This window comes from Ascidiella aspersa, chromosome 6 (assembly GCF_963924565.1).
Source record: "Ascidiella aspersa chromosome 6, kaAscAspe10.2, whole genome shotgun sequence".
In the NCBI taxonomy this organism is placed as follows: Eukaryota; Metazoa; Chordata; class Ascidiacea; order Phlebobranchia; family Ascidiidae; genus Ascidiella; species Ascidiella aspersa.
The window spans coordinates 19011158-19039040 of NC_139452.1; the positions used below are offsets into that span (position 1 = coordinate 19011158).

General features: G+C 34.9%; 1 protein-coding gene and 1 long non-coding RNA gene across 2 annotated transcripts; one reads left to right on the forward strand and one right to left on the reverse strand.

The window, feature by feature from the left end:
• The first annotated feature begins 308 nt into the window (after positions 1 to 308).
• On the forward strand, positions 309 to 21365 carry LOC146140612 (gap junction delta-2 protein-like). Its single transcript, XM_083391415.1, has 9 exons — positions 309 to 466; positions 4623 to 4751; positions 6547 to 6689; positions 8354 to 8482; positions 8595 to 8724; positions 11310 to 11460; positions 11628 to 11720; positions 15357 to 15538; positions 17891 to 21365. The coding sequence occupies exons 1-9, from the start codon at positions 372 to 374 to the stop codon at positions 18030 to 18032; spliced, it is 1194 nt and encodes a 397-aa protein (XP_083247541.1). The 5' UTR covers positions 309 to 371; the 3' UTR covers positions 18033 to 21365.
• Positions 16064 to 22048, reverse strand: LOC146140613 (uncharacterized). The gene is made up of 4 exons (XR_014501290.1): positions 21571 to 22048; positions 20975 to 21074; positions 17946 to 18068; positions 16064 to 17392 (listed from the first exon to the last, which is right to left on the reverse strand). It is a non-coding gene; the product is annotated as an uncharacterized LOC146140613 (long non-coding RNA).
• Positions 22049 to 27883: the final 5835 nt, after the last annotated feature.

Consider the following 27883-nt stretch of genomic DNA (forward strand, 5'->3'; position numbering starts at 1 on the left):
CATTTCTTAATATTACTCGATTTATGACGCAATTTATTACGTCATAGCCCCGTTTTATTAATTTTTTTATTAAGAAATCAATAGGCCCCACACACATAGCTCAAAACCTTAATCTGGCCATGCGGCCTATTCTTAGTTACAATTTTCCAAATTAAACTATAACCATTAGGCCTTCTCGTGTGCTAAAAATGGGCCACGCTAGGCCTTCTTTGTATTTGGTTTCGTAGTTGATTTTAATAATATGGTATTTCAGATAATTTAAAAATATATATCTAAAAAAAAAAAAAATATTGTTGCTTTGTAGGTCTTATTGTGTGTTGTTTATAGGTCTTAACAACTATTTTGCAAGCTTATAGGAAGTATCGAGTATAATGGCCTGGCACATTTATGAGAAGCTATTGGAAGGAGTTGCCAACTACTCCCCTTTTATCGGAAAAGTTTGGATAACATTTCTCTTCATGTTTCGGTAAGATTTTCGTCATGTTTTACAAAGCGTAATACATTTGCTCGTGCAAAAAAATATATCCCGTGATAAATGGTTAATATGTTATACTTTGCGTCAATCTAATTTCGAGAAAATGGTCTCGTCTATTTAAAATAGTATCGGAAACGCAACCTAAAAAAATAATTTCATTAAAAAAAATGCGCCAATTTTTTTATAACTAATAGACGTGCATAAGTAAACCATAAAGAATCATTTTTGTTTATCATGGAAGATAATTTTTTATACCATAATTGACTTCAAACAAAATATTCTAGTTGATCTTATTGTTGTTTCGTGTAACCCAAGATTTTCCAGTATTCCAGGCTAGATTTGAGGGCGGATGTTGGCCAGCCAATTATTGTTTGATCGTCCGAGGTCTTCAGACCATGCACCCCATGCGGTGCTCTTAGTATTTGGTAATCCCTAATTACGTGATTTACACCGCACTAACAGTCTCTCTGAAAGCATTTTATAGAACCGCGCATATTACACGAGAGAACAATTTTTTGTTGCATTGACCCCAACACTTGCCCTTACTTAATTTTGTGGTGGAGATTCTTTTTGGTTCTGACCAAGTTATTGGACCTTTGCGAATAGGGTTCTCTGGCGTCTAGGCTACTTTCAGATATTTAGTGCTCACTAATTGACGTCTGTCTACGTGTCCGGATATTAGTAGAAGATCTAGAAGAACGTTATTCAACCTGCGGCCGTCGGTGAACAATTATGTGCCACGTATTTTAGTAAGCATTTGATGGCAGCCGTGATTGTGCTGGCATGCGTCAATGGTGGATATGGTAAATGTAGATTAGAATTTTTTGCGACTTTAGGTAGTGCAGTTACATCAGTGAGCTAAGCTCTTTCACTACATTCTGAGTGAACAGATTTTTCGTGTGCGCTAAAATCAGTTGATTTCATCGATTGACTGATCCAAAAAGAAATCAGTGTAGAAGATGTGTAAAAATCTAAATGGCGATGTCACATAAAGGTAAAATAGGAATTGATAATACATATGATTAACCGCTAAGCAGGCATGTGTTATGCGAGTTGTTTGCAGAATTATGGCAAAACTGTGGGACAGGAGCGGTTTATGGAAGCCTTGGTTTACCGAATAATAATGTGTGAGTGTATCTTAAACTGATATTGAGCAAGTGGAGAGAAAATACATTGAGAATTAAATGGCCAGACACAAAAAATGCTGTATTTCGGTAATACCAAGGATCAAAAAAGATTAAATCATAAACCACAGACAGTAGCAAATGACGTTGTACTTGACAAACCTCCAAGAGAAAGCCTACAGAACCTACTGTTTCAAACTCTGCTTTGAAAGCTTAGCAGGGGCGGATAACCTGGCCATGCCCCTCCAAAACTACATTCTTCGCCAACTTTTTATATGAACACTTTTTTTCGCGCTTCGCGAAAACTTCTATCTCTCTTTGTTGTGTTTTATCTTGCCTAAGCCCACTTCGTTTGAATTAGACGCTTTGCCAATTTAAACCCGGTAAACGCGTTTTTATTGCGTTCGCGCGATTATACTGGATTTCAGTTGCATATTTTAGCGCAATTTCGTTATATAACAACATGTGCTTTTAAGATATTTTATATGACGTCACGTTATGATTAAACTTTCAGAAGTCATTGCAAAAAAAATCTACTGGCGGCCTACGAAAAACAAAGACCGTCAACGCGGCCGTCAACAGCTAAAAAGTCGTCTTTACGGGTTGTGAAACATTCTTTTGACCAATATCCACGAAAATTTGGCTTTAGGCTTGTTAAGCAGCTCAGAAAACGGCGGGTGTTTGGCTTATTTTCGATTCAACTGGATGAATCTACTGATGTGGCATCGTGTTCCCAGTTAATTGAATTTGTAAGGTATGTCCATTCAAACGCATTCGAAGAAGAGCTTCTTTTTTGTTCCTGTCTCGAAAAAAATACAAAAGTTGTTGACATATTTATAAAAGTTTCTTCTTTCTTTAAATCCGAAAATATTTTGTGAAAAAATGATGTGGGTGTTGCACAGACGGAGCCCCAGCTATGTTAGGAACTAAATCAGGATTTCAAGCTTATGTTAAAAGCCAAATTACAAATGTGAAAGGTAGTTACTGTATGATTCATCGTCATGGGCTGGCTTCTAAAACCATGGCTGCTCCATTACGTTTAAGTTCTTGATCAAACAATTAAAATGGTAAACTTCCCGATTATTTGAGCAACTGTGCACTGACATGGATGCAGACCATCACGTACTTGTTTGTTCTATAAATACTCGATGGCTTTCGAGGGGAAATGTTACCAAGCGAATGTGCTCAGAAACGAGCTAAAATCATTTTTGAGCTTCAAAAGAAATTGGAATTTGTTTCGTTGGTGATCGACTGATTATATGTATTGCTTATTTGATTGATATGTTTGATCATTTTAACAAACTGAATCTAAAGATGCAAGGGAAAACATCAATATAATACTATTTAAAGAGGCTTTGGAAGCTTCCACTAGCAAGCTTGATAATTGGAAGAGAAAGATTAGACGTTAGAATGAAGGCAATGTTTCAAGAATTATTATTAGTTCTGGTTGTTGATGGCAAAGCAGTTCTTCCAGATATGAAAAAGATTTGATTTTGCAACATCTGGCAGGATTGGTACAAACACAACAATGTGCCCGCTACTTTGGAAATACTTCTGGTCTAGACAATGTGGTCATGATTTGCGAAATGATTTTTTGTTGATGAGTTGATTAATTAAGAACGCAAAACGAATTAAAGACTTTCTATGATATCTTGGTTTTCCACAACGTCAACTTTTTGTATTGCTGTAATAATATTTTCAAAATGACTTCGGAGATTAGAATTTAAACTGTTCTGTTTATCAAACAAGTCAGAAAGAAACAGAATTTTCACCCACCAACTTTTATCTAGACGAGAAAATGCAAAGTCTTTTCTTTGATTTTTCGTGAAAGAAATGATTTAAGCTTTTAATCGTACCTCAGTGTGATACAGCAGGCACTCGTACTCGTATCCATGACTTTACAAGCTGAGAAATTAGTAAATTTTGTAGCCGAGATCTAGATGTAAAGCAGTTTACCAATCCGTCTACTAGATCCATAATTTCTTTTAAATCTGCAGGCAAACATTTAGGTACAAGAGCTTCTCTATGGATTATGCAAAATGTGGCACGCGACCTAATAAAAAAATGGCACACAAGCCCCCCAAAATACAGCCAATTATCAAAAAAGCTAAAATTGGTATACAGCCAATCGTCATTGTTTATTCACAATACAAAACAATCCTAGTAATTACGACTACAAACAATTACTTGGGATATTATAACATTATACTGGTTTTATTTTTTGTATAAAAGCGCTTTATAATGTTAGAAAAAAATATTTGCTGTTTTTGCTTTATATAGTTGCTAAACATTGGCACGGGAAGAAGTTTTAAGATAAAAATTGGCACGTCGGCATGTTTGAGTTGGACACCCCTGCTGTGAACATTTGCGACTTTAAATCAGTCGGTCCGCGCGCAATTGTGTTATTTTATAAACGGAACCGCTCGAACTTTTTCAGCGGCAGCAAGGGCATGCATTGTTCAATAACAATGGCCAATGCTGGTACAATTACCGATTATGCATCCGTGTGCGCTTTTCTACGTTTCGCCCACAAGTAAGCATCTTTGTAAATTGCAATCAATCCATTTTTCGGCAGCTTGGGGTAGCAATTCATGGTCTTTGCCTGCTTGTTTGGGAGTTTAGGCTCACAAAATATTCTTTTGTTTTATCCTGCCGTGTTGGATGAGTTTTCTCCACATAAGCTTGCTGGGAACAAGCAACTCATTACATTTTTTGTACATACTGAAGCTTTTTTATAGATAATGCAGAAAGGTTGTTGGTGATCTTCGGGTACTGAAGCAATAAAACTGTACTGAATGCTTTTTTTATATTTACACTTAGGCTTTTGCTGTGCTGTTTCTTTCTGTTGGGATAACTTTAACAAGCTTTATCCAAATACTCTCCATAATTAGCTTTATATTTAGCATAACATAAACTGAGATCTTAATAAATAAACCCTTAAACAATTAAAACGTACTCCTTCGAATGTTACAAACATTAAAAAGATATGTTGCTATTTATGGTAAATATCAACTCCGTTGTAGGTTGATAGTGGTCATCAGTATTGGTGACACAATCTACGGAGACGAACAATCCAGTTTCGCATGCAATACATTGCAACCGGGTTGTGAAAACATCTGCTTCAACCATTTTACACCAATATCTCAAATCAGGTATGTTAATTAACATAATGCTGCAACGAAATTATAAGTAGTTTCTATCACATTAGCGTTCCTGTGTAGAGTGTAGATAATTCTCTTCTGAACAATAAAATCTATGGGGTTCTAACTGTTACTTTCGCCCAAAAAGCAATTATAAGGTTTATCGTTTACAGAGCAAGGCAGAGGCGTAGCGAGGGTATTTTGCGCCCCGGGGCTAACTATAAAATTGGCGCCCCCTCCTCCATGTTTAATCACATTTTCTATTACAATAACATAATATACCTTACCTTAAACGAAAAAAAAGATTCAAATTCTAATACAACATGGTATTTAAAAAAAAACAGCCTCATTATGGCGCCCCTGTGCCTTGGCGCCCGGGGACATATGTACCCCACCACACCCCACTATCTACGCCTCTGGAGCAAGGTAAACTATTCGTTACTAAACCATGTCCTAAACTAGGCCAAATATCTGATTGAAAAAAAAGTAAACGTTTATACAATTTAAACGCGATATACTGTATAGTCGCATAAAAAAGTTGCACAAAAATTATGTCTAAAGCGCGTCAAGTTTTATTGTTTATCTAGCTTAAGTTTCCGAAAAGTTTAATCCCAATACAAGCAGACTTTTGTTATGAATGAGACATATCTCTTGTAAGTCTGTTTAAATCTGTCTGGGAAATAGATTTGTTTTTTTGTACTTTTGTTTGGTTCTTAAAGCTGTTTTCAACTTTATCAGGAACAATTTAACACTTCGATGAGAAGAAAGTAGAACACGCATTGGGGTATCATGTTGTTCAGGTGTCCTTGTAAATATAAAAGCTTAAGTACAATTGTCCAACTTATTAATATCTGAAATGATACTTCATTGCTTTTTGTTGGTCACCCAAATTAAAAAAGGCATAGAAAACATACTAGTGATTAAAATACTAGTGATTAAAATCTGACATTTATTCATTTTGATTTTTTTCTGCTAAAATGCTTCAGACTGTTGTTTAAACAAGATTTGTACTCAACTCTGAAGCTTTGGAGCATAATGGTTGGAATTTGCAGTGAGACGTAATAAGAATATCAAAGCCCATACTGAGAGACGGGGATGCGAACATTTTTTGCACAATGTGCGCCAAAATGTGCACGCCAAAATGTCCAAAAATTGTGCGCACATTTTAAACTGCCTTCAAAAAAGTGCGCACTGTTTTTTAAGAATGTTGTTGAAAAAAGTGCGCACATTTTTGAAGGCAGTTCAAAATGTGCGCACATTTTTCGCACATCTTGGCGTGCACATTTTTGCGCACATTTTGCAAAATAAGGCTACGTCCCCTGTTGCATACATAGGTTTGGTATCATTTTGAACGTTGTGAATTGATGTTGAAAATCAGTAAAGAGTTATTCGAAACGTTAAAAATGAAACCTACTTCTGTATGGGCTTTGATATTCTTATTAACTCTAAAGCTGTTTTTACATATTGAAATTAACTACCTGGTACGAAAAACGTTGATGAAAGATCTTTCCTGTACTGGAGATGTCAGTCCAACATGGAGTGGTGCGTAAATCACATCAAAGTTGAATTATGTCACAGTGCGCAATGTGCCTATTAAAACTACAAAAATATTAAAAATGTGCTAAAAACATGAGAGCATTTTCAGAATCAGCGCCAAAAACACTTTATGGGTCGACCTATCACACCTCTGTCTAAACTTTGTTGCAGTGTATGTATGGCGTTGCTCTTTGTGGCGACTCATGCTATAAACGACTGTGTCTTTAATAGCTCTCATATATTTCCGGTAACTTAGTTTTTTTTTTCTTAGATTTTACGCTGTTCAAATATTATTTGTCGGTACACCAAGCATTATGTTTATTGTCTATGCCATGCACACACTTTCATCAATCCCACCAACGAACAAACAGAACTTGAAAAGGCGAAGCTCCCAGGCAACCATTGTTAACTCAGGTAAGACATATTTTTGTATTCGATTTTTCACGTTGTGACGAAATAGTTGCAATTACAAAAGTCATCGATGAGGCATGCTCACATTAATGACTGCAGCGTAGCTGCTATAGCTCTCTGTGAAAGTCAATATATTTATTTGGTTAGGAACAAACGAACTCTTTGCGTGCTGTTATTACCTGCTTTTGTATATATTCACCAAAATAAACAAAACACGGGAATGCGCCAACCAATCATTTTAATTTTTTGCTTATTTGGAACGCAAAATTGTTTGCGTTTCGCATGGATCCTGTTTAGCTTGTGAGTGCGTTTTATTCCGTTTGAGGGTTTTTTTTAGCTCTAAGGCGCCGTGAATACCATGCCACTCTAGATCAAATGCCTTATCAAATGCAGTTCACGGAAAATGTTTTTCGTTTCTAAATATCAACAATTTTTTGTCAACTTTACGTGGATAAACGTACAATTTACAAATTGCGGCACTATCTGTTTCGAAATTCGCACTGCGCACGTCGGACTCTGGACTAGGGTAGTCTTACGTAGTTTTACTCGAGTCCCGAGTCCAAATCCAGCAATACAAACCGACCCCGTCGAGTCTTAATTCCGATTCCGCAACCCTGGCAAACGTACCTGTTTTTGAGTTTCCGAAACCAAACTATTTAAAGTCAAATTATTTGGCAAAACACATTTTTTTTACTTGGCTAAGCTTCTGTTTATTTGCTTATTTGCTATAATAAACATTATCTCACATACAAGTTGCTTACTGTGAATAAAGCTATTTACTAAACATAACAAAATTGTAAAATACTTTTAGTGGTTACAACTTACAACTATCGTTTTCGATATTGTGAATGTTTTGGCGATATATCTTTTTATTACAGTACCGTTAAATCCCGGACATATAAGCATCAAAACTGATCACATTTAAGAACAGGCATTATGAGACCACTGATAGAATTGGTACCATTCGTAATGGCAATTTAAATTAGGCTCTCTGAAAAATGTGTAGCGTTTACAGGGAACAAATGCAATGCAATGTTCGGAGAAATGAAACGTAAAGATATTGGTTAACATTTGTTTACGAAGTTAAAGAAAACATTGGGCACATTTAATTAATGGGATGGTTTTCACCTCTAGAGGCGTTGGGCGATTATTTTATATGCCCAATACGCCAAGTATACTTCTAAAGTAAACCAAAAAGACGCAATATTTTTGCGCTTTGTGCGGTTATCTTGCCTTCAGTTTCATAATTGCCCAACAGTTCTTTGGAGAACAGCACGTTTTGCAAAATTACTTGAACTATGGTGTCAAATTATGTCGTAACCCGCGACGTTATATGTAAGATTTTTTATCCCTCTCCCCGAAAATAAATAACTAATGTCCATGCAAAAGTGTCCCGCAATATAAAATACATTACTTCTAATAGCCCATGCCAAAATATAGTTGGACCACGCTGTCGCTGTAGACAATTCAATATAATTACGAACTTATTCTATTCATTCATTTGGCTTTTCATGCCCAAAACAAGTGGCTGCATTGGGTTACATTTGACAAATAAACTGAAATCTTTGGCTACGTTTTAACTAAAAGTAAAATATAGAAAAACTTTCGCAGAATTTCTGCCGTTCACAAAACAATAAACTACTACCAACGTTATACTGTGATAACAGAGATCAAATCAAAGACCTCGGAGAAATTTCGGAAGGCTGTGAGTAGATCGGAAAAGGAATCGCCAACTCCGTGTCCTCCAGGATATGAAGAGGTGGTTCATTATGGTGGAAAACCGCTGTCAATAACGGGTATGAAAGGGAAAGAAAGCAGAACAAATACAAACATATGACGATTTTGTGCTTAATTTTACATACCGAATATTATGTAGATTTTTTACACTATATTTTTAAAATATTTTAGAAACAACCAACAAGTCGCTAGGTTCGCATTCAGCCATCGAAAATGTTCAAGACAGTCTGATTATAGAAGAAGATCACGCAGCAGCAAGGCGAAATGAGTTGAAAAAATGTATTGAAAATGAAGCTGAAAGGTTGGTTTTGTTTAAACAAGATATGTGCGGGCAAGGGGATCATGTTATCTTAAATTTCATTTAAATAATACTTAATCAATTATTACATTACACTTTACAATTTTGAGGTACGATTAGGTACTAAAAGTTTGACTTGTAATTACAAAATATGTTCAAGAAACAAGTGGATGTTACGCTTTCCGAAAATCGGGCTACCAGCCTGCCCTATAAAATTACCTTTATTCACAATTTACCTCTTTTTTACTGACCTTTCCTACCAAATTTATTACAATCGTATGATGTTCACACGTGTTTATATATTACTAAAACTTGACGAAATACCGGAGTTGTCCAGGTTAAATAGAGTATTTAACAGTTTAATCATAAGCCGCCATTGCCCAGGTTAAACAGAATACTTAACAGTTTAATTGTAACTGGTAACGGAGTACAGGCATTGTTCCCACAAATGAGTAATTACCGCTGCAAAAAGCGCGATAAACTGCAAAATCTTCGTGAATTTTGCTGGGTTAAACAAAATGTAAGAATCCGTGTTCTCTCCATCACTAATTTGTGCATTACGCTGTGCCTAGTGTGATTGTGGCAATTAAAAATGTAACCAATAGTAATCTTGCGGTTAGCGTAGTACCTCCGTTAGTTGGCTTTACTTATTCCTAAACGTTTACACTACGTGACGCTACACGTTATAAAATTTAAAAAAAAATTAAAAACATGTGGTGTGTTTTTTTGCATTTCACTGTGATCTGAAAACATATCCTTATATATAATAAAACGACAAAGGGGTCGTCATTCGACTGTACGCCGCATATTGAGACTGGTGTAACCCCGAAATAAAGGAACTCCTTATAAGAATGTGGCTCTGCGTAGGTTTGAAAGTTGCTACAAGGATTTACTAGATTTTACAAAATAAAGGGTGAAATTAAACTTTATGTGGAAGCATGTTTGAATGGCCCTATGCGATTTAGTCTTTATATAAAGTCGTTACGCAAGTTTTTTCAATTGCAAGCCTATTTATTACTGCTATTAAATCTGACAATTGTAGGTTTCATTTATTTTGGGTCGCCCTATACTACCAAGGTAAATCGTCATAAAAGCTGGACAAGACCTGTTCCGAAAGCGGAAAACTTTTCTATTTATAACATTTTGCAGTTTTACGGGCCTGCTAAAGTTTGCAGCTTAAAAAAATCAGGCTCTGTAAAATTGCTTTATCAATAATCTTTACTTAAATAACGGTCATATGATTCCCCACCTACGCGTCATATGATTCCCCCACCTAGGCCCCACCTACGCGTTTAAAAAGCTGTAAAGTAAACAGTCATTTCAAACGATGTATTTCACTGTGTTGCTTTCAATACCAGGCCAGATAATAAATAGTAAGGCTGTCATGTTCAACAACTGGATTATTTTTTATTTTATCAGATCATGCTATTTTCTCCTTTGGGCTATGACTTGATACGACCAGCAAACACAAACGTTATACAATCATTTTTTAACGTTACCAATTGGTTATAAACTGGTGATACGTCGAAACACAACAAAGTAAAAGTTATATCTCGTTTTTTCCCAAACGTATTATTGTTCACCAAACTAAAACTAACGTTATTATAACGTAACCATGAAGCTTTTAAATAACCTGAGACTACAAACGTTATGTAACGTTAAAACAATCGTTATCTTAAGTCTTGAACATTTATTAGGATGTTAATGTTGCGTTCTTTGTGACGTTAGTTTTACGTTAATAGGCAACATTTAAATGCAAATATTTTAACATTTTTTTCCATAACGTTTAAAAGTCGAACATTTTAAAGCTATTTAATCATACGTGAACGATACGAATTTGAATAAGTTATGTCAACGCTATAAAGCAACTCATAAAAGTATTTTTTATTTTATATAACATGTACAAAACATAACATATAATTACTACACTTATAACCCTATTTAACATATGTGCTGATTAACTATAAATAAACGGTAATTTTACAGAAAAAACGTTATAAACCTTCATATGTAACCGTTAAATAACTGGTTTTATTTAATCACAAACAACGTTTAATTCGTACCCTTTTAACGAAGTTATCTAAACGTTTAAGTTGTGAATAAAATATCGTAACCAAGCGTCAATATATTGCCCCAATTTTGCGTGGTTAAAATGTTTGAGGCCATCCAGCTGTTGTCTGTTCATAACCCTTTGTATATCATCTCGTACCATTTCCGTGTATGTGGGTTAATACCTCGTGTTATAGCCTAATATTAAATGGTTGACTATTTGACTTATTACTTCCCAACATTGGCAGTAAAACCTTATGAATTCGGACTTGCGTAAAATCGGCATTTTATCGATTGGCGTATTATTCAAAACAAATATGTAACTCCGGTGCCAAATGTTTCTCGTGTGGCCAGTTTAAATTTAACGTAACCGAAAAGTAATGTTTCGAGTGGTGTCTTAGATGCGTTGACGCAAAAAACCTATCAAATAAACTTTATAGGGATTCAGCCAATGTTGAAGCAGCAACACCATTACACAATAGTAACGGCAGTGGTCGTACCATATAAATGTGTATTTTCGTTACTGTCCTTTATTTCAGGGAAAAGAAAGATCACATCAAGCTTGAGCGAAAAGTTATTTATCGAGACGGGTCTTCTTCAGAAGTTCTGAAAACGCAAGGAATAATTCGAGCGTACGCCGTACAAGCTGTTATAAGGACTATTATTGAATCCGGATTCCTTTACATGCAGGTCATAATTAAGATGTTACAAATAATAAATAGGAAATCAAATAGTACCCTACAGTGCTATATTGGTGATTCATTTTAAAACATAAAAGGAACAGAAATAGAATCGAATACTAAATTACGTAATATCTAACCCACCTATTCAACTTATTATTGATAAATAATTTGCAGTATCGACTTTACCAATTTGAAGTGCCGGAATTATACTTGTGTATTGGTTTTCCATGTCCAAGAGAAGTGGAATGCTTTGTGTCTCGGCCAATGGTAAGTTCGCAATGTTTTTGAACAACACATGTTATCTAAACACAGGCAACGAAAATGATAGGTCTTTCACTTAGACGTATGTCTACTTTACCTTTGTTTTGTCACCTTGATTTTTGAACCACCAATCGTCAGAAAAACATTTAAAGCGTGTGGTTGACGACGCCAAGATACTAATGCAGTACTTCAAACAGTTGTTTAAATCAATGTTTTTCTAATAGGTCAAAACATTTAAATCGTCTATAACTCTATATCATGCCTGCATAACGCTGGCCTGTAAGTAACAGGAAAAGTGGCGTTTTTTTAGCACAGTGTGCGCAAAAATGTGGATGCGGATATATGCGAACATTTTGCACACTTTGGCGTGCACATGTTCTCGCACATTGTGCAAAAAATGCTAACATTCTCGTGTCCGCCACGATGTAACATTTTTCGGTCAATTGGTTTTATTTGAAATCAGTGCAGACTTGCATGTGTATTGCTTGAACATACATAAGCAATGTTTAGCGAAGCAACAATGTTTATAGTGTAGTCGTGCGCATAATAGAAGAAGTGACTGTTGGGGCTGCACAATCACATGTCAGGGAATTTGTCAGTGTTGTAATGACTTAAGTCAATGACTTGACTTAAGTGCACTTAAGTCACTGTTTTTAAATGACTTGACTTGACTTAAGTCTTTTGTACAAAAAGACTTGACTTGACTTAAGTCATTTGGACAAATGACTTGGGTTAAAATAAATTGTTTTAATTAAGCCATTATTAATAAAATTGCGTCATTTAGCCCAATATTTGCACATAAAAGAATTTGCTTGTTATATGCTGCTTTTATGTTATTTTTGACTTGAGTTGCTCATAATCATCGGAGGAGTTTGCCGGTTTTCATAATTTAAAGTTTTATTTTTTTGACAAGGGCTGGACTTGAAATTGACTTGCTCTAATTATGACTTGACTTGGGCAACCGATGACTTGGACTGGGACTTGACTTGTTATTTATTCAAAAAGACTTGACTTGTACTTGAATTATTTTACGAATGACTTGACTGGGACTTAAGTCATTTCAAAATGACTTGTTTACAACACTGGAATTTGTGTTAAAATATGCGGAAGAAAGAGACGCTGAGGTGTGCTTAAAACTACAGGATTTAATTATATAGGCAATAATTTAAAAAAATTTGGTCACAAAGTTTGCAAACAAAAATTTGTTCAAAGTTCTCCAGTGCTTCTTAAACTTTTTTAGTTTTGTTCACCCCTAGCATCTATCTTCAGATTTCATTCACCCTTGTCTCATGATATAATAAAACTATCTCGTCTGTTTCGATTTTTGTTAGGATCAACTCAAGCTAAGTTTTACCATTGCAAATCTACGATTTTTCGAGTCCAGAAATATAAAACACCAAACAAAGTCACCGATTTTTTGTACTTATACTAGGGCTACCATATTTTTAGCACCCAAAAAGAGGACATTTTTTTGCCTGCAAGTAAAACGAAAATAGAATTGATACGTTTGAAAAATACGTGCCATATCCACACCTTTTTTCAGCAGCGGCTTCCTTTGGTAATTTTCCTATGCCTTGCACACCCCCTACGAAAAATAATTCGTCATTTACAATGAAACATCACTGAGACAACTTTAAAATAGTGTAATCTGTTGTCGGTCGCGCGAAGCGCGAACAAAAATTGGATTTAATTGGTTGAATTGGCGCTAAACTGTTAATTCAGGAGGCTTTTCGTAAAACATTTTTTTGGGGCTGTTGTAATGTTCAAGTTGGCAAAAACAGAGTTTGTACAGCGCTGTAGGAGTGGTGTACAACCAAAACGAAACTATTAAAATCATTGCAAGAGAATCAAATAGTAACTTAGAGCTCGCCCCCCTACGAATTGCTTGGAGCCCCCCTAACTTAAACGTCTTGTGAAAAGTATAAGCAACTAACTCGAAATGCGAAAAAGAGGACATTTGAACATTTTTGAGCGACCTCGGGCTCGGGGGACCATTCAGTTTTCTTGAGAAAAGAGGACATGTGTTAGGCCTTACTTATAGCCTACACTCAGTGCAAACCAATTACTTAACTATTACAACAAGCAAAACAAAACAAAAAAAAACAGTTGTAGTCGATTTACTTCAGAAATTTGTTTATTAGTGACTATAGGATGCTCCTGAACGTTCGTTCACCCTTATTCACCCCTTTAAGTTGATTCACCCCTGTAAAAATTTCATTCACCCTGGTGTGAACCATTCACCAGTTTAAGAAACACTATTCTATACTCTTTAGTCTTTTTTAGATTTTTATTTACGAAAAGTAGCACAACATAAGGTCTTCTTCGACTTGCCACATCCTAATCTTTGTCGTTCAATTGCCTCTCAGCACTATTGTGTCACACACAACCACTTTTTTTACTATTTTAGCCATTTGGTTTTCGGTATTGTAATCAGTTACATTAAATAGCTTTTTTTAACTAATGTCAATAACGCAAACCTTGTCCTATTTAAAAAATATTACTATATAATGTCAAAAGAATTGGCCTCAATGAAAACTTCTATTGTTTAAGCTACTGTACTGAAACTTATAAGCCTACTTGTTATAAAAACATTATTTTTTTTGAAAAAGTCTTGGACCTCCAACAATATACTTTTAGATGCTAGATGCTTTTAACTCTTTTAATTCTTTTAAATGTTAACATAGCATTAAAAGTATAACGGCCCCATTTAAATAACAGCTTTAACCAAATAAATAACGACCAGCAGACTCTACTTAAATTGCGTGTTTGCGAACTGTATAGGGAACAAGAGAAACACTATTTTGCGTTGCAACCCTGGCGATTAGCCTAATAATTTGTATCGATTTTTATTTGTTTTGATTTTACGTATTTCGAACGTTGTTGCAATCCTAACTATGACATATGAAATTTAACAAAAATACAATGCCAAACTAACGTTTAACTGAAAAAACCAATTGCAGAAACCAAAAAAATTTTCCATAGTTTGACAGTTATATATGTTAATCGCCTCTTTGCACTGATGGCGCGCTGTTTATGTTGCTCTAAAAACCCTGGCTGTAAATTGCGTGAATATTCTATATTCAAGTAACAGTCAAAGAACAGCCTATGTGTCTGTTAAGCAAACTATTGAATTTGGGAAAAAAACTGAGTTATGTTAATATCCTAATTTCTTTAATGTTTTTGAACAGTTAATCTTTGTAAAGTTAATAAACCCACTGCTTAACACCCTAACCAAGTGGTTTCTAAACGTTTTTACCAGTTTGGCATAGAGGACTTCTGCGCTTTAAATGAAAGATATCCTATAGTAAAATTTGCTCCCAAAATCCAATGACAAGTAATAAAAAAAAATAGCAAAAGACAGTACTTATAAATCGATGTTCAATGAGATGGAAGTATACTTGCTTTGCTTTAGTCATATAACCGATTAGGGGTTGGAATTTTAATGACTTTACAAACTTTACATTCGTGAGCTCACTGAAACGTTTAGATTGGCCCAGATCACACTTTGGAAACCACTGCCATAACTGCTTCGTATTCACAAATATTTATTGTTGGGAGGCATAGTTTGTCGGTAGCAGCCTGACTCACCCCCTCCTTTTGTGGTTTGTTTTTATTTTACTTACATGCTTATTTTGGTTGAAGGAGAAAACTTTGTTTATGATATTCATGTACATTACGACTGTTCTGTCTTTGGTGTTGAATTTCACCGAGCTCTTCTTTCTTGCATCAAAACGGTGGCGACGACGATTTCGGAAAAGGAATGGACCCTCATTATCGACAAACAATGATATACTTCCAATGGAGGAAATCATTATCGATAACAGGTGTAGAAAACTTTTTTTTCATTGACGACCACCCGCGAAACCATAATTTAAATCAATTTTAGGGGCAAGTTGCAAGTTATGGAACACTTTTTTAAATTATTATATATAGAATTGTGTGTTTTTAAAGTGATTTATATTAACTTTTTGTTTAAAAACGACTTAAATCTCACTAGTTACTTTAAAAATATTTAAAACGGGCCAGTTTGTTAAAAAGGTAATTCAAAGCTCAATCAAGCAGTCAAATGTGAGGTTACGTACATAAGTTGAATGAAATGAATGAATCTTTCGGCACATTCGTCGTGTGCAATTTTTTTAACAATGGCTACATTGCATTGATGTTTACGTTAAATAGATTGACTTAAGTGTTTTGTTATTTTTTAGTTGAGTTATTATTTATAATCGGACGACAAAATTGAAGAATTTAACGTTTTATTGATATGACAAGGGTTTATTGCAATAAACACAAATCAGTAATGTCAACTTTACTTTATTTAATAATAACAACTCCGAAAACGAATGCATCCAACTCCACGAAATGAACAGTGTGATAACTGCTAATTTTAACGGTTTTTACTGGCTCTTAAAATAGCTTAGAACGGCCAGATGTTAGTGGTTAATATTTCGTTAGCATACGACAAAAATGACTCGGAAATCAGGCATTCAACACAAAAATTCGCAAAACCGGAAATTCTGGATAAGTGACAAAACGCGGCCAGCAGTCTGCTGACAGAGCCTGGCGTCTCGCAACCGTTACAGAGTTGACATACTCCAATTATATATGACTTAACTTGGGCTCAAGTTGTTTTACAATTCACTTTGATAGGATTTCAAAAATGACTTCTTTAACACTGTTAGTTACAACTAAATGTCATGGGTAGGCTACGTTTAACTTTACGGAACTTTCGCAGAATAATGTAACAGCGACTATATCCACCGGGGAAATTAGTCCTGGGGTTTGGGGACATTAGGGGAGCTCAGACCCTTGTGAAATGCCGTTGATACATATCATTTGCTGATTTGCATATACAATAATGAATTCTAATATAATGTAATCAATTCAGAAAGATATTTTTCCACTGGGCCGCCTGTAACCTGGTTTCGTACAGTTAAAATAACTTCAGATTACCCACATAACGCGTTGCCAGTGTTAACGGAAAATTTCCTCGCTTAATTTCCTCGAAAGCGTCAAAGTTGAATTATTTCAACTTTCCGCAACCGAAAGTGTTTTTTATATCTTAAGACGGTCAAAGGTACTCCAGCCATATAACAGAAGTTAACAACATAAACTTCGGAATAAAACAAAGTTAGGAATAAGACCAAAATAGAACTAATAGCCTACCTTTAATCGTAATAACGTCTAAATTTGGAATAAGTTCTAAACCCGTCGGGAAATGCCTCAATGGCTAAAATATAGCCCATACAACTATTTTCCTAACCTTTAACCCTATCACTAAATTCATCACTAACCAATAATATATTTACACTAATATTTCATTTGTTTCGATAAAATCTCCCTTTCCACTTTCTGATATCCCTTTTCCACTTTGTGTGAAGTTCGAAAACAATATATTTATACTCTTGCTGTATTTTTATACTCTTGTTAGTTGAGTTAGTTAAAAAATGTTTTGAGATTCGCTTTCCGGCGATTGAACGTAACACAGGTGTTAGTTTTAACTATGAAGAAAAGTTCATAAAGTTCAAAATAAAGGGTCAAAAAGGTCAAAATGTCTGCCTTAATATACCATTTTTGTGTTAATTCTTCTGTGAAAAGTCCTCCTAAAAACGCAAGCAAAACCTTAGGGATGTCGCGTCACACCTGGCATAGTCTTGCGGCACACCGGTTGCGGAGCACTGCTGTAAGCGAACACAAAAAGTTGTACCAAAAATAATCTTACCTGTAATAACAAAATGTAAATTCCTAAAGATTCCCACATATCTCACAGCACCCCGGTTGCGAAGCACTATAGACTACTCTACAGCAACGCGTTCTACGCTGCCGCAGTCATAAACCAGACGACGTTATTGGCTCGTCAACGAGTGGTTTTACCATATTATATAGTACTTCTGGTCAACCGATGCCCTACAGACTTAAATTGTGTTTTTTGACACTAGATTCAAACATAGCTTTTAACATTTTAGAAGTGTCGCACCTTTATGTCTATAAGCTGGTTGCGCTAAAATTTTAGCTCACCAACGTGCAAGTCAAGGTCAGTTGTTTTTATTTTACTATTATGCATTAGAATGGAACGCTGTCGAAAGTTGAACTATTGGTTACTGCTTATGGTTAGGCTATAATCTCTTTAACTTCAAGTATCTGTCTCTAAATCTGTTATTTTACACATATATCTACAGATTGCATCAAAACCAAGCTTACAGAAGACAGGTTATACCAAATACATTTCCCGACCTTGGGCCTTTTCCGAGGCATCCAGATGATGTTGGTGATTCCGACAATAACACGATTGACAGTGATTACAGGTTTTATGATAAATAAGCAAGCTATCAAGTGATCGATTGGATGCGATCTCTCCTAAAGAATGACATCATTAATTTGCGTGACCATCCAATCAATAACCAAGATTGTCATTGCTTATCCTTATCTAACTGTTATTACGTGTGTTCAAACCTACTTGTGAAGATATACAAATATACAATAAATATAGTTCCATAACGTTATAGTGACAACTGAAATAGCGCTAGTTTAAACGGCATACTGCAGGTAGGTTATCTTAGAACTAAATTTAAGTTTTATCTAAATCATACTCACCAATTTGAATTTGAATCTTATTTTGGATTGTGGGGCTCGAATTTAGTTAGTTGAACTTGTATTGTTTATTCAATAGAAAAGGTCATTTTAATTGACGCTTTCATTTAGACCACAAACTCAGGTTGCGTGACTAACTCGCAGCGTATCCAGAAAACCATAAAGGGGGACCAGAATTTTCAACTCAGGGAATTTTCCGTCTCGCGTTAATGATCAGACACAGCCAATTTAGCAAAATAAACCTTTAAGACGCAAAGCGAACACTGGCAATCGTTAACTTCAGGCGAAAAATTAAACCAAAACGGTAAAATATGTGATTGATTTTGGTAGAATTATGTTTAGACTAGCAGCAGCGCATTTCCTGAGTTAGATGTACGGGATTACGCTAAATTACCAGCCCGCCTTTCGCCACCTGTAATACTAAACGAATATAGTTTTTTCCCGGGTGTTATTATGTCACCATTACTGCAACATATGCGCCGACAAGCGGCAACCGATCCATAAGAAATTAGTGCATTGCTAAGCAAAAAGGTCTACGACAATTAGGGCATCCGATGGCAGAAAAGTCTGAGTTTTAGACCTTGAGGTCGTGGCAATGCACTAATTGTACCTTTGGGTAAACTCCCGGCGTAGACAATTTGAAAATATTGGCTGAAAATTCACAAAAGATAACAAAACTGTGAGATAGAATAAATAACACTTGCCCCACCATAACCCAAACGCTAAATAAATGTAGCCTAATAACTATTTGAACGTTGGGGAAGAAACCCAAACTCGGGTGGGCATAAGATGATTTCTCGTCCAGGGTATATAGGATTGTTGTGTCACTAATTGGTGTATTGGGACCTAAAGCGTTTATGTTATTATTAAATCAACTCACATTATTTGGGTTAGGGTCCTGGTTAGCGTTTGGGTTAGGGTGGGTGAAGTATTATTAAACTTAATCTTCTTGGAGATTTGTTAAGGCAAATTAGTGCATTTGTCCAAGACCTTAAAGCTTATAAGTCAGACGTTTTGGTCCTTAGCACTAATTGTCGTAGAAGTTTTTCCTTAGAACTGCAAAACTGCAAAAAAAAAGGGGGGGGGCGATTTTGAATAGTTACACTTAGTTGAAACATGCAGTTGTTACACCAACATCGGATGACAGCGCAGACATCGAATAGCAAAGGAACATTAGCTGCCCTTAACTCGCCGTTTTTCACGAGAACAAAGGGAAGAAGGCTTGACTGAAATAAAGGAGGGGGCAGTTAATTGTTCGGAATAACATTATTTTTAGTTTTTAATCATTGAGCTTTTTAGTTTCTTAATCACCGCCTTTATAAATAATTTTGTGGTTTAGTATGCACAATTTTAAATTTTAGTTTTAAAACAAACCCATCACAAGACATTTGTTTTAAATTGCTGCTTATTCACTTATGCTTTTATCAAAGGCGTGTAACTGTAATTGGCCTATCCTTAACTAAATTCGTGTTTGGACTTGCACGAATTACCAAACCTTCAAAAGAATGGGGAACTTAACACAATTTATTTTGTACACAACAAAATAAAATCGACATTTACAAGTTTTAGAGCCGTTATCAAAATATTGAGCTCCAAGCACAAAAAAATTAGGCTCTTTCAAAATTTATCAACAGATCTTGGAATCGGCGTTTAAACTCAGAGTTTTTAAATATATGCATGAGTTGCGAAATTCTATACATTTTAATGTTGTCAGAAAAAATCCTACAAAAACAATTTACAGTCGATCCGAGTGTTGATTTTGCCCTGCATCGACAACGCTTTTTTCAGCTTTTACTTTATCAGTGGCTTTCCAAACTACGAGCGAATGCTTTGGTGATCCTATGTAGCGTCTCGTGACGTCTCTTTCGACTAGATCAGTTCCTCCAAAAGTCGGCTCCGTCTAAGCTAACAGACGCAATAAAACTGCCGTACTTAAACACAAATGTGTTTGTTGTCATTCTTGGCTCATTATAGCGTTCTAAGCGTTAGGGTTAGTGTCTGATCCCCCAATATCGGCCGATCAACAAATCAGATGAGAAGTAGTGTTCAAGGATCGCAAGTGATCGGACTTCATGAAACAGAGGATATCCGTGGATCACAACCGTAGATTAAGCTGATCCGAGATCGAGTGATCCACCGTTTTATCCGACTAAAACTCAACGGTGGATCAGATCTGCAATCACACTTAATACGATCCGTGATCCGACTTTATGAATACCACCCATAGTTTTGCAAATTAACTATTAGTTTGTCATGGTTGAATGGTAAGTAGAAAAGTTGCAAAACCCAGGTTAGGCACCAAATTTTGTTTGCGGTTAAAATGCAAAAAACATGCAATAAACCAAGTTCACAGGCCAATAAATAATGGCTTTTACAGTATTTAAGCAAGGCAAAGAAAAACAACATAATAAGTGACTGGGCCAAATAGGTTTAATTAAATAATGAAAAATACCTTCCAGTAACTACACTAATGAACATCAAGCAAATCAATAAACAAAACATGCAAAAAATTTAGTTCTTCTCAAACTGCAAATTACTAGAAATGTGTTAACGATTTATTTTATAGTTTACATTTCCTTAACTGACAATATTAAAAATACACTATTGCTTGTCATAGGCTGTATTGAACTGCTTATAACCACCATAATAAAATATTGCAATGAGCCGCTTACCATACACCAGTGGTTCTTAAACTTTTTTGAGCGCGACCCAAATCTGAGTTTTATGAACATCTCAAGACCCAAGCCTCAAACATCAAAAAATGTGTGTTTTCTGACGTACATGAAATAGAAAAAGACACAGATAACCAGATGTAGTAGTCTCTATGAAACAATCATTTATTACAAACAAATGATTAATTCTAACTTTCAACAATACTACCTGCAACTAATGACCTAGTTCAGTGCTTTTCAACGCGTGGGATGGTACATACTTGTGCGGATAAAAAAACTTGTAATGCGGATGACTAACGTCGTGCGGATGTATGTGCGGATGAAAATGTTGCATTATTATCTTTTATTATGTGTAATACAATCAAATAAGGTGGTGCGCCCACTTATTCGTTACAGGTGCAATAAAATAGTGTCGTATAGTGGTTCATTGCAGCTTAAGCTATTTCTTTTTAGGCACACGGTTTTAATACACAAACCCTTTCATTGTTATTTCACAAATAAAACTAAAGGTTGCAAACTTACTGTGCTGGTAAGGTTGAAAAGTACTGACCTAGTTGAAAGGAACAAAACCTATAGCTAGCACGAAAGAAACGAACCTATAGCTTGAACCAACGACATAGAAATAAATGAAGGAAACTCCAGTCACGTGATCGGTTTTACGTGTGCTCCGTCACGGTCTGATTCAGACACCTACTTTTGATCAGTGAACCCGATCGGACATTGTCTATAACCTTTAAACTTTGTTTTGAAGTCGTTTGTGTCAGCTGTAAAAATATATTTCATTGTTGTGACAACAGTAAAGGTAGTGAAAACAAGATAAAAAACGACAGGACAACTGCGAGTAAGTTTGTTAAAAAACATTGCATTAGTTTAGATTCTATTTAAATGTTTTTTGTGTGTGTTTGCAGTGGTACAGGCACAGCTTTTTGGTTTACTAACAATAAATTTAAGCCTAATGTTTTTTCGCAGAACAATGCCAAGTATTTGCTGCATCCCTTTTTGCCAGAATTGGCCACCAGCACATACCTTGTTTGATGTACCTAATAAAAAATTCTGTCACGGAACGAAATTGGAATGGGCAGAAAATTTAGAAAAATATTTTAAGTCATTGTGATGGTAAAAATATCAAACTACGGTAGTTTACAAAAAAAAAGTCAAAATTTGCGAAAAACACTTCACAGAGGAGGATATTATCAAAAGTTTGTATAAACTATATAAATTTTCAACCAGCACATTTTTTATATTATGTTTTATTTTTACCATAGTCTCTCTCAGTGACACTTTCCTATAAAACAAAGTTGTAGTTTTCTGACTATTAAATTTAAACTATAGTAATTAATGCATAGGTGACCAAGAAAATACACACGTAAAAGACATTCGCTCCATATTAGTGTTTCTTAACCGATGTATCGTGCCCAGAATTGGGTCACAATTTGATTTGGTTTGGTTGCCTTAACAAGTTAGACTTAAATTGCAAATAGCACAGAGCAAGGTTTCTTTAAAATTTGAGAATACTTTGGGGGAAAAACACACACACGGCCCACATTGGTGGAATTCAACTTCATTTATGCTATTTGTCTTATGTTTTGTTCACTTAAAAAATTTCAGTAAAGATAATTTGTTCGCCAAAACTTTGCTGTTGTATTTACATTTATTATCTGGGTTGATGCAAAAAAAAAGTTAAAAAAACACTACTCTATATAGTCTACCTAGAACTGGCATATTGTGCAAATAGTATTTAAAGTTTTTGTTACCACCATGCAAAACAAATATATGGGGAAAAAATTAACTTTACTAAAAGTCAAGTTTTAAGTGGTAATTGTTATGCTTAACTAAACCACCTTCCTTCACTTATAAATATCATAAAACTGAAGTTTTATTTATCATATTGACAACCAGATTAAAACAGGCTTACTAAACTAAACTAAATTCTGGCTGGGTTTTAAGTTTAAAATAAAATGCATATATACTATGACCTGTATATATAATCGAAGCTTTAAAAAAAGGCACAAGTTGCATTGTGCAACTACCTGAGAAGTTGAAGTACTATATTCAGAAGTAGTCAAAAGTAAGAGCTTTTTGGATTGCTATGCACCATCCCTTATACTAAACTAATCCACTAAGGGGGTGACAAATAAGATTGATCTGGAGCAGTGGAGCAAATACTTACAATTTTGTTTACTGTATAATAAATGTATAATGACATGGGGAATACTGGCAGCTATTTGTCCATGATTAGTGGAAAAATATATATAATGCAGGAGAGTTGTTTATTTATGATAAGTAAGCAGTTTTTAAAAACGAACAAACTTCTAGGTTATATCTTTAGGTTACTATTTACAACATAAATGGAGATTTTCATCAAGGTTTTCACATGGATTTATGGGATAAAAAATGTTAAGTTTAATTGGTTATCTAGAGGGGAAAAAAATCAAAAAGATTTTTGACTTGTCAAAAAAAGTAAAAATTTTATCATAAAAAATCAGTTCCGAATTATATTCAATGACATTTTGACTGTATTATATATTGATTAGAGCAATATTACGGTATATGCGAGCCGGCAGAATTAACCACCCAGATCTAGTTTATCTCATAAGGTTCAGCTTGAACTTTGTTTTTGCCTTAGGCCAATAGGCCTATATAGTGTATTTCTGATTTTGAGAAATGTACTGAACGGTATTTTCTGTCTTTTTTCCCTTATGATTTGCAGTTATCCCATTTCCTATTTCGATAATATGCTAGGTAATTTTCTGCAATTATTTTACCTTGTATTTAAACTGTTTACACAACATTTTTTAACAAAAAAAACAGCGGTTTGTTTCCTTTGGCATTTTTATAGTTGTTTTTTTCTTTTTTAAATGATAAATATATCAAAGATAAGTATTTTTTAACTAGTTTTGCATAAATCTGAAAAATAACAAATTTGTCTTTAACCGGTAGTAAATAAACATCAAAAACGTGTGATTGACGACGCCGAGACACTTATGCAGTACTTCAAACAACAATAAGTTGTTTAAATCAATATGTATTTCTAATAGGTCAAAATTTCAATTTTTTACATTGAAATTTCTCATTTTTTTACGTCAAAAATTATTAGACCTAGATATCGGTGGTTTAAAAAATAAAATTTCAGAGAAACGCCATGGTCCATGGTGAGATCACACTCAAAGATAGGGTGGGCAATGTTAGGAAAGCCTTGTTGCTAGAATTGTTAATGCTAAGGTTAGAAGCATTATTAGAATGGGGGCATGGGTGGGGTTATTGACAGTGGTTAGAATCAAATCATAACATAACATATGGTTATCTTATTAGCAGTATAGCATATTGGCCAGGAATTTAGTGAAGCAAATACTGAAACAAGTTCATAAAAAATGCAGCCTGAACTTGGTTTTGCATTTTATAGTTATTTATCTCTGATTTGGACAATTATATTGAACAGTATTGGCCGTTTTTTCGCTTGACATGTGCAATTATCCCATGTCCTATTTTAATAAATAGGTCTGTGTTAATTTTCTGCAAATATTTTTACCTTTTATTTCAACTGCTTACACAACATTTTTTTAATAAACAAGCGACTTGTTTTTCTTTGGGATTTTTATAGTTGTTCGTCTTTTTCACAATGACAAAAATATCAACTAATCATTTGCATTAGTTTTGCATAAAATCGAAAAATATCTGATTTGTGTTCGACCGGTAGTCAGTAAAACATCTAAAACAAGTAGTTGTCGTCGCCAAAATACTAATGCCGTACTTCAAACAATAATAACAATAAAAAAAAAATCAATGTATTGAAATAGATCAAAACTTTGTCAAATAAAAATATTTTTGGGTTAAAATTTGTCAAAATTTTAATTTTTAAGGTTAAAAGTTAACATTGAAAAAAAAAATAACCGCCCTAGTAATAAAGAATAGGTTTGTTTTTAGAGTGGTTGTATGGCTTTGTATTGTAATGTTACAGCACAATGCATTGAAAACACATGTGGTTGCAGATAATAAAATATTTTCAGGCATAGAAATACAAGTCTTCGATAAAATCCTAAGAACCCAGATTTCAAACATTGGTTATCGGTAGGGATGTTTGATTCTTCATATATCATTATAATACTTAAATCAAAGCGCATGCAGAAGTAGGTATCATTTTGATTTTTTTTTAATATATTTTCAACATAGTTCTACATATAACATTTTAATACTGATACCGGATATTTTATATACTCAATAACTAAATGCCACCATTACTATAATCAAAATAGTTTAATAAAAAAACTATAAAGGTAATGTTTCCCAGGTTCCCGAACTATCCAACGACCATATAACAGTTTTTTTTTTTAACAGTTTTAGCAACCCAGGCTCATAATTTATAGCTAATTGCAGTTAAATGTTGGTAAGTTATAAGGCAATGCCAGAGTCAATTACAAGTAGTGATGCATTTTACATTCTAGGCTACTATTTACGCATCTTTACAATAGAATATTAGTCCTGCATTCAAGTTGCGAGGAATGCCAGGTTCAACATTCAAATATTTGGAATTGTGGGCAAATATGAATCAGTAATTTGAAAACCTTATTTAAAAAAAAACTGAGTTATTGTAGATTTTAAACCTCTGGTGTTCATAAAACCATGGTTGCACACCTAAAAGTTTGGCTCTGCACACACCAAGTCTCAGCAAAAAGTGTCATAAAATGCAGTCACAGGTGTGTATGGATGGCACTCTGTTGAGGCTCATTTACACTACTGCACTGAGCTGAGCGTGAAATTGTTCTCACTACAGCTACACTGGGCATAAAAATCGCTCAAAAATGTAATGTTTTTCTATAGCTGCACTGGGCATAATTTTTTTTTTATGGGCTTGAGTTTAGCAAAGCGTGAAAGCTCGCCCTACAGAATTTAAATGCAAGTTACGCTTTGCTCAGTGCAGCTGCCTAATCTATCGGGCGAGATTATATCCTGGGATACAAAATTATAATTTCACCGAAGTCAAAACGGGCTTTTTTTCGTAAGTTCACCGCTGTGCTTCGGTGACTGTTGACGAAGCGGGTGTTATAATGGAAACATATAGGGATCACTGAACCGTAACGGCGAAGTTTCCTTTCATCTCTTTATATTTCGTTGCTTGAACTGAAACTAATGAGTTTCTGCTCAGGACCTCAAGTTGCGAATAAATAATACACAATATTCTCAATTCTAATCCCAAGTTTATCAGTGACTACAGCACTATAAAATATATCAGTTTTATCAATGACGACAGCACTATAAAAACGCTCGTCTAACAGAATTCTGAGGTATATGTGTGTAATACGAGCTAGCAGAATAATCTTCTAAAAAAATAAAAAGTAATAAAGCAAATGTGCGGCTTCCGCTTACACCAGTCTTATAGCTACTGTAGTTGGCTATGACTATACTGTAGTTGGCTGTCATCAAAACGTTCATAAAACCACTTATGATGCTTTAAACCAGGTTACTAAGTTGAAGCCACATGAAATGCTTATGATGCAATGTTTCAGCCATGATTGAATTGAAAATACTTGAAAAATGAAATGAAAAAAGTTCGTTTGCGCTTTTTTTACCTTGCGCGACCCATGTTTGGGTCGTGACCCATACTTTGAGAACCACTGCCATACACCAACCAAAACAGTTTTTAAAAATATTTTTGAAACTGAATAGCACTTGTCATTTGTGACCATGTTCTAAAGCAGTGGTTTTCAACCTGGGGGCCGCGACCCCCGGGTGGGTCGTTTGCCTTTTCTCTGGTGGTCGCGAAGACGACAATTAAATACCAGCAATCACTATTACAAGAATGCCAATTAATTACCAAAAAAAATAACTGTATTAATATTAGTGAATGTTAAAATTTGTATAAAAGTTGAATGTTCCAACAGTGAGCAGCCGGGAAGCAACTTGCGAGATAGACTATTATTTTGTTTATCCTCAGACTCATTAAATACCGAAATCACAATCTAAACCAGTGATTCTCAACCTTTTTTAGAGCAAGAGCCGCATTTCAAACCTAATGTTTGCAAGGAGCCGCATAAAAAACAACAGTAGGCATATAATTAAAAAATATTAAGAAAGCAACAAGAAAACATCAAATATACATTACGCTAGCCAGGCTAACTAATTAACACTGTTTGCCATAGCTTGTCGATCAGGACTAAATATATTGTGACGTAACAAATCACAAAATTATTTTAAAGAGCCGGATGGAAGTACCCGGTAACATTAGTACTTCGTACTCGGGATCCTTGCTGATACAATTCATTAATTCTTCATTTCTCTTACTTACTTTGTTGCAATTCTGCTACTTCTAACTAATTTTTCACTCGGTTAGAGAGCCGCAAAATGTACAGTTGAGAGCCGCATGCGGCTCTGAGAGCCGCGGTTGAGAATCACTGATCTAAATACTTTTTTACTGTACTACAAAAAAAGAACCATTGTGACAAAGAACTAATTATTACATCACAATAACAGTTATTGTCACGGGAAATATTTGGGCATGATGTCACAAATAAAATATAGTATCTTACAAGCTATGAACACTTAAATACATGTTGTGCCATGTATAGCACACTCCAGTCAGTCTGGTCTTAATAAACCTGTTTATTTTTTGCAATATCTGATCATAGGTTATTATATTGTGGTATCTTGTACACCCCAGTACACTTCTTAAAGTGGTAACCCTGTGGTGTACAATACACCCGGTTGAAAAGCACTGCTACGGTAGCCTAGCCTAAGGAATTTTAAAAACGACTGTTAACAGCAAGATACCATTTGCTTGACATAACAAAATAAAATTTGATTTTTTTATGGCTATTTCACATGAAATAAGAACATTTGAATATCTTATTTCATACAGAATCATGTTTACCGAGGGATAACGAGTAGTACTTTTTGCTCGTTTTCAACGAATTT